The sequence below is a fragment of the Adiantum capillus-veneris genome, chromosome 29 (genome assembly GCF_014529385.1).
Source record: "Adiantum capillus-veneris isolate H3 chromosome 29, ASM1452938v2, whole genome shotgun sequence".
NCBI lineage: Eukaryota > Viridiplantae > Streptophyta > Polypodiopsida > Polypodiales > Pteridaceae > Adiantum > Adiantum capillus-veneris.
Window position 1 is genome coordinate 107,434,561 of NC_140959.1, and position 11,433 is coordinate 107,445,993.

General features: G+C 42.4%; 2 protein-coding genes across 2 annotated transcripts; both read left to right on the top strand.

Annotated features, from left to right (window-relative positions):
* The first annotated feature begins 4,387 nt into the window (after positions 1-4,387).
* Positions 4,388-5,293, top strand: LOC147419712 (uncharacterized). The gene has a single exon (XM_086505982.1). It carries the CDS (start codon positions 4,388-4,390, stop codon positions 5,291-5,293), a length of 906 nt encoding a protein of 301 aa, XP_086362108.1.
* A 69-nt stretch (positions 5,294-5,362) lies between these two features.
* Positions 5,363-6,500, top strand: LOC147419713 (uncharacterized). Its single transcript, XM_086505980.1, has one exon. The coding sequence runs from the start codon at positions 5,416-5,418 to the stop codon at positions 6,049-6,051; it is 636 nt and encodes a 211-aa protein (XP_086362106.1). The 5' UTR covers positions 5,363-5,415; the 3' UTR covers positions 6,052-6,500.
* The last annotated feature ends 4,933 nt before the right edge of the window (positions 6,501-11,433 follow it).

The window sequence follows — 11,433 nt, forward strand, 5'->3', positions numbered from 1 at the left end:
TGACTTTTTGACACCTCAAGCCCCTCATGCATAGGCCCAGTTCCCACCACAATCTTAGCCCTTAAGCACTTTAATCTTGGGTTGGGTTCTCACCTCAAGTACAACCCTAGAATCTAAGTATGTCAAGCACCTCAAACATCTCAATCGTCAAGCCCCTCAAGCATCTCAATCACCTCAATCATCAAGCACCTTAGTCATCAAGCATGACAAGCACCCTAAGCTTGGGCCGGGTTCCCACCTCAAGCACAACCCTAGCTTACCTAAGGTCACATGACTTTTACACTCATTATTGGAGGTCTTCAATGAAGCTAACCCAAAGGTCTTATGCTCCATTGGTTAGCCTTGCTCTTTGATAGACCATTTCTCATTTGGGCCCCTTTACCATTGTCCCTGTGTTGAGATAGATTTATAAGCACATGTCTATATCTTAACCCTTGTTCCCGTTTATTCTCCCACATTAAGTGATCAATTTAATATGAGAAAATCATTTGGGTTGGTTAGATATTAGATTTTATGACATTGCCTCTCTCTTGAAATCATAGTCGTCCTCGACTTTGAGGTAGAAGAGATAAAGCCTTAGTCATTAATCAATTTTACTTAGCGGGTAGAGGATCACTTTTTACCCTACGACATCTTTCCAAGATGGATGACTAATCCATTTGGTGCTTGGGAGAGATAGCTTCCATAAGCATGTCTTCTCTTTAGTCCATTTCATTCTCCCAAAGTAGAGTGACAAATTCTAATTGGTGTTTGAGAGACGTCGTCATCACAAACATGATTCTAAGCATGCATACTAGTTAAATTTATGCACAATTAAAAAGAGAACTAGTCTAATTGTACATTTGCTTACTCTAATGTAGCATTGTAAGCATTGACAAGGTTCGTACTACCCTTAAACTGTATTCCTTGCATCCATCTAGCATCTTCAAAAGGATAATTTTTGAGCTTAATAAGATACCGTCATATAATCTTGCCATGTCGTAGTACCTTGTCTTCATGCCAAAGGATAGCTTTGGGTTGTAGCACCTCTTCTTGGTCTTCAACTTTGGGAGGGTCTTCAATAATTGGTTCACTTGGTGGCTCTCCTTTGTAGGGCTTGAGTAGGCTCACATGAAAAGCATTATGTATGAGCCAATGGTTGGGAAATTTGAGTTGGTAATCCATCTCATTGATAGGCTTCAATATTTGAAAAGGACCATAGTATCTTTTTTCTAGCTTAGCATTATACTTTTGATGGACCGTAGGATTTTTGCCCATAGTTTGCCTTAATCGAGCCTTAGGAAACAGAAGTAAGACCCGATCATTTTCTTTGAACATTAAGGCCCTTCTGTGCTTATCAGCAACAGCTTTTTGCCTTTGTTGAGAGATGGATATTTTGTAGGTCACGGCTATACTCATCAGTGTGGCAAAGATCTTCCCATGTACTTTGAGTAGCAAGGGACTTTTAGGTCTTCCCTCAATGATCTCAAAAGGTGCCTTTCCCGTAGAAGTATGTACAGTATTATTGTAAGCATACTCTACAAGTGGTAAGTACTTTTCCCATTGTGAGCGTTGATCTACTTCTGTAACATAAGTCTTTGGTAGATTGAGTAATATAAGATTGGCTATCTCACTTTGGCCATCCGTTTGTGGGTGATAGGCCGAAGAGAAATTCAGTCTTGTTCCTAGATTTTCAAAGAGAACTTTCTAGAAATTACTGGTCATTCTAGGATCTCTATCTAACACAATGGATGTGGGTAACCCATGGTGTTTGAAAATTTGTGATATGAAGAGAGTTGCCATTTGATGTGCCTTAATAGTCTTTTTGATAGGAATAAAATGTGCTTTCTTGCTGAATATGTCAACTATTGTCCATATTCCCGTATTCCCATGGATATACTTGGGTAATTCAAAGATGAAATCCATGGATATACTCTCCCATGGTGAATTTGGGATAGGCAATGGATTGAGTAATCCAGGTTGCTTCCCTCTATCATACTTGGTCTTTTGGCATACTACACATCTTGAAACATACTCTTGTATGTCCACTTTCATGGTAGGCCAATAGAAATACGTCTCTACTCCTCAAAGAGTAGGTTGAAAACCTTTATGCCCCGCATAGGGAGGAGCATGGGATTCATACATAACTTTCTCACAAAGGGAATGTGTAACACATAGCCTATTTCCGTGGAGAAGATAACCATCTTGCAAGGTGAATGGTTCCTCTTTCTTCCCCAAAGCAAGGGCTGACATTATGTCTCTAAAGTCAGGGTCAGTAGCATACTCATCTATCATAGAAGATAGATCATTGTGAGTAGCTATAGACACCGCATTAATTTTTGGTCGTCGTGAAAGTGCATCAGCCACTTGATTGTGCTTACCAGCAATGTGGGAAATATGGAAATTGAATTGCAAAATAAAATTTTCCCACCTTGTTTATTTGTCGGAAAGCTTGGTTTCTTGAAATACTTGAGAATTTGGTGGTCGGTTTGTAGGATGAATAGGGTCCCCAATAGGTAGTGCTTCCATGTGTATAGGGCATGTAGAATAGCTAAAATCTCTTTCTCATAAATGCCCAAGATGCTGATATGCTATAGAATGCTCAGTTCTTGTTGACTCACCTGAGCGTGCATATGGTTCTTGATGAGCTCTTTATCAGAAGTATTGTTTCTTATAGTGCCTTGATTTTATAGGGCACCTGACATGGAGATGACAACAAAGCTCAGAAATGCTTTAACCAAACGTGTAGGAATGCCATTTTTGAAACCCCATCACCTATGCTTGTACGTTAAAACGCCAGCAGTGGCCCTACGTGAGATGGATGAAAACGCTCACAATCGGGTTGCTAGTTAGGGACCGTTGGGAGAGATGTACTACTCGGCAATGCTTTGTTTGATATGCATGTCAATATGGTACTCTCATGAAAGCAATAGAAGTTCTTGATGGATATTTTTTCAAAAAGTATCACTGGGAGCGCATTGGTTGCACTATATGCTCGACATCACTGTGGCGAGGAAGCATTGGGCTATTTTTGTCATTTGTGAGGAAAAGGTGTTCTTCTAAATATAATCACGTATGCTAGCACCTTGAAGCTTGGCCATTGCTTTGGTTGAAATTCATGTTGTGGGAAGGAGAGGCTTGAAAAAAGTAAAAACAGTTGGTAGTATGGGGAGCATGGGGAGCATGGGCACGAGATTGCGGTGGCAAGGGAGGCCAACAGGTTGCGAGCTGGGTGCGTAAGGGTGAAGAACGCCAAGGGGCAGCTCAAAAGGGGAGTGCAAGCCAGAGAGGAGTGCGTCCAGGCTGGAAGTGGCTGCCGTCTGCAGAGGTAAGCGAAGCCGAGTTCAAGTACGTGAGGGCCCCTGTTGTCTGGGAGCTCACAAGGAGAGTCATCAAAGGGGGTTGACAGGAGTGAAGGAGGGTCTGCATCTCCCTTCTCTGTGGGTGCCTCCCCGTGTAGGCGGGTGGAGATGGTTGGGAGAAGTTGGGAGACGGGCTTCTGAAGTAGGGTCAAGAGGGTCTCCTCCTGAAACCATGCATGTGCAAGCTTGCATGGATGAGCAAGAGAGCTTTGAATGCTTGTGCAGGAGCTCTTGTACCGATTTGAGATGATGATATTTGATACTCGAAGCTGATGCAGCAGATTTTGGTGATTTTGTTGTATGTATTGATCGCGAAAACCCTTCGGCAAGGTGTCTAGAGCTGTGTCAGATGTGGGATGCTAGAGTGTGTGCGTCTGGCCATCCCTTCCCCCGTCATCTTTTGGCGATCCCGCTGGGGATGAAGGTTTTTGCCGGTCGTGCACCCAGGGTTTTTTTGCAGTTGTAAGCTGATCTGATTTGTCAAGAATGGCTGCAAATAAGGATGCTCATGTACTTTTTTTTGGAAGAGAAGATGAAATTGTACAAGCTTGGGTGTTTTTTGCAGAAAATGAAATGTATGATCGTGGTATTTTTGATGATGAGGCAATGGCCGACTTCATGTATCAAAAATTGCGGAAAGGTGCTTGGCAGTTCTATGTTGAACTTCCTGAGCATGTCCAGTAAGTTGGAGGTTGATGAAGCACGCATTGTTGAAACGCTATGTTGGTTCGAATCTGCCAGGAAAAAATAATGTATATTTTTGTGAAACAAATGAGGAATGTATAAGGCTGTGGATAATGCAGGTTGAGCAGGAGATGACGAGATTGGAAATTCAAGATGATATGGCGAAAGCAAATTATGCATCTTAGGGTTTGTCCCATGATGGGTTTGTTTTTTTGTATATGCTCCCCGAGGATTGGTGGTATAGCTAGACCGCCTTGAAGGTTTCATTGCTGATGCGTTATTGGAGGTTGCCAAAGCCACAAGATTTAGTAGAAAGTTCTGTTGAAATTGCTTTCGAGTCATTGCAAGATGAGTTTTGAAAAATGTTGCATAGCCAATTTGAGGATGTCTGTGATGATAATGCACATCGTCTATCAGCTTTGCGGGCAGAGAGGGATTTGCAAATGGCTGATGATGCTCCATGCCAGATAAATGATGGTGATGAGTTATTCGAGAGTGGTTATTGTAGTGATTTGGAATTTGATGATTGTAGTGCAAGCTTGTTTTCGATTGACAAGTCTATAGATTGTTTTCCGCTTGTTGGAGTGTTTGCTGATGAGGAGTCCTCTAGTGATGAATCTATGATATTCGACCTCTCTCTCTACATGAGGGACATCATAACAAAATGTCCAGATGAATTTTATAATGGCAGGGAAGGGAACCAAGTTCTGGAGACTTTTCATAGGCAAGAAGGCTCATGTAAGATAAATGATCTGAAGTGCAGTGCATCTGGCTTTTCCTCTGATGTTTGGCAATTTATGAGCTCTTTACCTCTCGCTATGGACATTGATGATTGTGAGAAAAGCGATGATTCTCCTTATGTATATGCCAAGCACAAGGTGGCTTTTGTAGATGAGCAACTATTGTCTCATGACAAGGAATGTGTCTTTGATATACCTGATATAATTTTTCATGATCTTTATGACTGGGATGATGTAGCTATCCATAGAGGCAGCAATGGCTATGAGATTGAGAGTGAATTAGATCTCAGGGAGGACAAGGAGGGCTTGTCTGAGATGTACGACCCATGTTGTGGTGATGTTTATGATTTGGATGTTTCAGCTCTACGCAAAGACTTGGTAAGGGCTACACAGGTCTGGAGCTTGTCTGAGCCGGATACTGGTGATTCTGATTCTGATTCTTACATGTCACACAAGAAGAGGTCGATTTTTTACCTGAGGAAGAGTTTGTTACCAGTCCTTCATGCAAGGAAGGTAGTGTTGCCTTAGAAGCCTTGCATGAAGACAGTCATAAGAGGGTTGACGATGCTGATGTTCTGAGTGAACGTGTACCTCTTGATGAGAAGCCACAGCAGGAGGGAGGGCAGCCCTTTCTCTCTCTTGCTAAGCATATGCTGCAAAGAGGAGTCAGAGATATGATGAGTGTAGAGTCAAAGTTTCTTTGTAGCAACGAGGGCCCAGGTAAGGTGGTCTTAGAGGATGAGGGCCATGCTGATGGCAGATGTAATGACTTTGTTTTTTTTTATAATCTCTTATTTGAGACGGGTGATGTTCCTCCTATTTCACCTCGGATTGATGTATGCATATCTAGCGAGGTCGATTTTGAAGTTTTGGAGAGTTTGCTTAATGAAGATATGCCTCTTTTTCAAGTGAAGAGCCCTTCTATAGATCATGATGCAAATGCAAATGCTAGTAGTGTGTACAAAGCCTTTGTGTGCCTCTTTGCCGGGATATATGCTCTTGATAGTTTTTTGGAGGCCCAAGTGGCTACCACGTATGCTCATAAGGAAAATACACGCATAATGGAGTGTAGTTCGGGCCTTGTTGATTCCTTTACAGGTTTTCTTGCCCATGGTGACAAGGACAAGACTTTTGGGCTTACCATATGCGCTGCTAGTGAGGGTTTATATCGAGGTCTGACTGTTTTACATGGGAAGGGACAATATGCCATGTTTATCTGGCATCCGGATGCGAGGTGGCATGTAATACAGCTTGATTGGAGCTATCCCTTTGATCCAGGAGGCTAGCCATAGAAGAGTGGCTTGTTGTATAGTGTACATAGCTGTTATCAATTCTTGAAGGTTCTAGATATATCTCGGTTGTCGTTTGGTTTTTGTTTCATTGTAGTGCTATGGTTGAGCATAAGTGCTCAACTAGAGGGGAGGGCAATGATGATACACTATAGAATGCCCAGTTCTCATTGAGTCACCTGAGCGTGCATATGGTTCTTGATGAGCTCTTTATCAGGAGTATTGTTTCTTATAGTGCCTTGATTTTATAGGGCACCCAACGGGTTGCGAGCTAGGTGTGCAAGGGTGAAGAACACCAAGGGGCAGCTCAAAAGGGGAGTGCAAGCCAGAGAGGAGCACGACCAGGCTGGAAGTGGCTACCGTCTCCAGAGGTAAGCGAAGCCGATTTCAAGTGCGTGAGGGCCCCTGTTGTCTGGGAGCTCACGAGGAGAGTCATCAAAGGGGGTTGAGAGGAGTGAAGGAGGGTATGCATCTCCATTCTCTATGGGTGCCTCCCCATGTAGGCGGGTGGAGATGGTCGGAGAAGTTGGGAGATGGGCTTCTCAAGTAGGGTCAAGAGGGTCTCCTCCTGAAACCATGCCTCTGCAAGCTTGCATGGATGAGCAGGAGAGCTTGGAATGCTTGTGCAGGAGCTTGTGTACCGATTTGAGATGATGATATTTGATAATCGAAGCTGATGCAGCAAATTTTGGTGATTTTGTTGTATGTATTGATCGAGAAAACCCTTCGGCAAGGTGTCTAGAGCTGTGTGAGATGTGGGATGATGGAGTGTTTGCATCTGGCTATCCCTTCCCCCATCAACGCGTTCATCTGTATTGAGTCTTCGGCTCTCATATGCTATGGTATGCCCTTCTTGAAGCAAAACTGCTCCAAGGCAATCACCACAAGCATCATATTTGACCTCAAACTTGACCTCAAACGGCTTTGAGAGATCGGGAAGCATGAGGACTGGTTGAGAGGTAAGCTTCTCCTTGAACTTGTCAAAAGCATTTTGCTCTTTAGCAGTCCATATATACTTAACGTTCTTTTTAGTTAAGTCATCCAGTGGTCCTGCTACTTGGGAGAATTTTTCTATGAAGTGTCTATAGTATGCGCACATACCAATAAAGCTTCTTAGATCATGTAGATTCCTCGAGTTAGTAGGCCATGATTTTACTACCTGTAACTTTGATGGATCCGTACAAATACCATCTTGAGAGATAATATGACCTAGGTATTGAATCTCTCATATGCTATGGTATGCCCTTCTTGAAGCAAAACTGCTCCAAGGCAATCACCACAAGCATCATATTTGACCTCAAACGGCTTTGAGAGATCGGGAAGCATGAGGACTGGTTGAGAGGTAAGCTTCTCCTTGAACTTGTCAAAAGCATTTTGCTCTTTAGCAGTCCATATATACTTAACGTTCTTTTTAGTTAAGTCATCCAGTGGTCCTGCTACTTGGGAGAATTTTTCTATGAAGTGTCTATAGTATGCGCACATACCAATAAAGCTTCTTAGATCATGTAGATTCCTCGAGTTAGTAGGCCATGATTTTACTACCTCTAACTTTGATGGATCCGTACAGATACCATCTTGAGAGATAATATGACCTAGGTATTGAATCTCTTGCTTTTCTTTTGGTTGAGAAAAAGGTTATTCTCCTTCAATGCTTGAAAAATCACTTAAAGATGCTGCTTATGTTCCTCCAAAGAGTAGGAATAGATGATGATATCATCAAAGAACACTCCTGTGAATTTACGATAAGGTCTAAAAAAATTCTCCATTAGACGATTGAGCGTAGCTGGTGCATTAGTCAAGCCAAAAGGCATGACTAGATATTCATAAGGACCAAATATTGTGCGAAATAGGTAGAGCCTTGTAGCTTATCAAACAGATCTTCTACCCGAGCATCTATTTTTGATAGTGATATGGTTTAGTGCTCGATAGTCCACACGCATCAGTATGTATCATCTTTCTTTTTCACTAAAAGGACTGGAGAACAAAAGGAGAGGAACTAGGCCTCACCATCCCTTTGTCTATCAATTCCTGTACTTACCTCATTATCTCCTCTTGTTGAGCTTGTGAGACTCGATAAGGAGCCTTAATGGGCGGTGAGCTTTCTGGAAGGAGCTCAATGCGATGGTCATCATCCCCTTGTTTTGGAGGTAGGTCCATAGGGATATCATCGATGACCACATCTTGGAATCCTTTTCGAAAATTAGACAAGTCTAACTCTTCTTGATTCCTACCATTTACATTTGATGAAACATTAGGATATTTTAGAGACTCTTTGACAAAAATCATGTACGCAGAAACCGAGCTCTTCATTGACTTATCAAAAGCAAGAGGATTTACAAGTGGAATAGTGTGGTCATGCTCACTAACATCTATATACATGTTCTTTCCCTGTAGGTGAAGTAGATTCTCCTTTTAGGGAACTTCATATTGACAGCCATGCGATCAAACCATGGTTCCCCTAGGATAGCATCCTCATGTTGGAGAGGAGAGATGAAGAAATCTTCTTTGTTGACATAGATTTGGACATGAAGCCTCAACTTCCCAATCAAGGGAGCAGCGGACGCTTACTGTCCCTTGAAAGTTGCATCAACCGTTACCATATCTCCCATCTCAAAATCTTGAATGCCAAACTTGGTGGCCAACTCTGTTGATATGAACTTGTGAGTAGAGCCAGGGTCAAACAAGATGAAGAGGACTTGATAAATGCAAAATCAATTAATTAAATCTCCTAAATTCTTATTGGACCCCTAGGATGGCCAACCAATAGGCTTCAGGCACACCATGAGGGAAACATGAAGAGAAACTTGCCAAGCGTCCCTTATGCTTTCTTTGTACCAAGTAGGCCTTGTGTGAGTGTGTGGGTGTTGTCTCTCATCCCCCCCCTCTTGTAGGGCTTTCCCCCTCCTTGTAGGGATTGTCAAGCACCTCAAGCATCTCAATCATCAAGCATCTCAAGCACCTCAATCATCAAGCACCTTAGCCATCAAGCATGACAAGCACCTTAAGCTTGGGCTTGGGCCGGGTTCCCACCTCAAGCACAACCCTAGCTTACCTAAGGTCAAAGGACTTTTACAGTCATTATAGACCATCTCTCATTTGGGCCCCTTTACCATTGGTCCAGTGTTGAGATAGATCTATAAGCACATGTCTATATTTTAACCCTTGTTCCCGTTTATTCTCCCACATTAAGTGATGAGTTTAATATGAGAAAATCATTTGGGTGGGCCAGATATTAAATTTTATGACAAATCTCTAATTTTGATGTCACTAAGCTCTTCTTAAATCTGCTCATAACTCACAGCTCAAATATCAAAAGTGCATTTTATGCATAGGAGGGGTAATAAGGCATTATTGGCTAAGCTAATAGGTGCATTCTAGATAAAAAATAGTTAGGTCAAATCTGCCCTATAGTTATTAATCACAATTTTGACAAGTGTCCCAAAGGGGAATTTGATTGTATGGGTATGTGCTCTTAGGTGTTCTATACCCGTTCTATAAATTTCATTTTGTTTGCTTGGTGAAATGATGAGATTTCCTTACGGTGTTGTAACTAGTTTTTGATGCTTGACATGCAATTGAGTGTTGTTTTGGATAATTAGGGATTGAATGTCTTCTTTTAGAGTCTAGCAACCTCTCATAGCCTCCATGCACTAGTCGGATCGACTCCATCCCACGGTATGACATTTTTTTCCCATGGTTCTCACTATCATTACAATAAGATAGTAGGCTTGGTAAATAGAGGGCCCAACATTTTGGCATTGTTATTGGGGACAAGGTGACCTAAACTAGAGAAAACCTCAGAGTTCTAGTAACATTGTCCAGAGACTTTGTCTAGGTTCACCTAGAGTTAAAATTCATCATTTAGAAACCGAACATTTGAGGTATGTCGAGGTATGTCAAGGAGGTATGTCGACTTCAACTGCGTAGCGGTGTCTTGGGAGTCCTTGTGCTCTTCAAGAACCTTTAGGCTTAGATTAGGTTGTTTTTCAATGGTTAATGTCTTAGACTATGTTAGAGGTTGAGGATTGACATACTTTTCAAGAAAAAAAACAAGAAAAACTAGTATTGGTGGACACTTTCCACTACCTTTTAGCTGATGTGATTAGTTACTTGTGAAATTTATGAATTCACAGACGACTCAAGGAGCCACAAGTGGCACGGTTCAAGGGAACCAAGCTCGCACGGCTCAAGGAGTCCAAGAGACAAGTGCTACAGAAGATGCAGAAGGTAGCAATGCATTACTTCAGAATATCACCATTCCTGAGTTTCACGGGGAATCGCAACAAGAATGCGGTCAATACGTTCTTACACAAATGGAGTGATATTCATAGATTGAGACACACCCCGGATATAAAGACGGCTGTGGAAACAAGTCTATCTCTTAAAGGCAAGGCCTAATAAGTGGTGGATGACATTTCCAATAGATGCTCGTCCTCCGTCTTGGACTGCATTTCAAGCTTCTTTCTCCAAAGAGTTTTTGGACTCCAATGAAGAAGTTAAGAATTGGTTAGCACGGGATGCATGCCGCATGTTTGGCCTCTCTCTCACACAGTACCTTTCGAAGTATCGAGAAATCATATTAAAACTAGAAGGTCTGGATGAATTCCAAAAGATACGGGGTTTTAATAGGGGTCTTGACAAAGACTATCGTCTTCATGTCAAGACTCCACATCTAAAAACTTTGGAAGAAGCCATCAATCATGCCCAAAGATATGATGATGACCAAGAGAGAAAAGGAAATGTTCCCTACTCTAAGAATACTTTTGCTAAGAGCAATGTGGCTAAGAGCCAATGGCGAGGTAGATGTCCCACACGTTCCAAGAGGAATAAGAGACAATCTACCTCTCCACACCCACAAGAGGCTAAGAAGCCTAAGCAATCATGAGATACTTGTTGGAATTAGGGTTGCAGAGAAACACACACAGCTTGGAGAAGATGAAGGAAGCTCAAAGCACACAATAGAGAGTGTGTTACTTAGTGTGCAATGGAAAGATAGATAGCCCTAGAGTGATGGGCATATATACAATGCACGGGGGAAAAAACCTCCTAAAGAGGGGAAAAATGCCCCGGCGGTCCTAGTGTGTTCACTCACATCACTACCACATGTATATGGTAACAAATCCCCCCTGGAGTGATGCGGTGAATGAGAGCTGGCACATGAGTAAAGGGAAGTACCATGCCCTGAGGACAAGATCAGTCTACAAAGGGGAGTAAGCCCAAAGCTTTGCGGAAAGCTTCAAGTTTCTCATGAGACAATGCCTTTGTGAAAAGATCTGCAAGGTTGTCCTGTGTTGGCACATAAGCCAAGCTGATCTCTCCTGCTGAGAGACTCTCCCTGACATAGTGTTAATGCACCTCAATGTGCTTTGTGGGAGCATG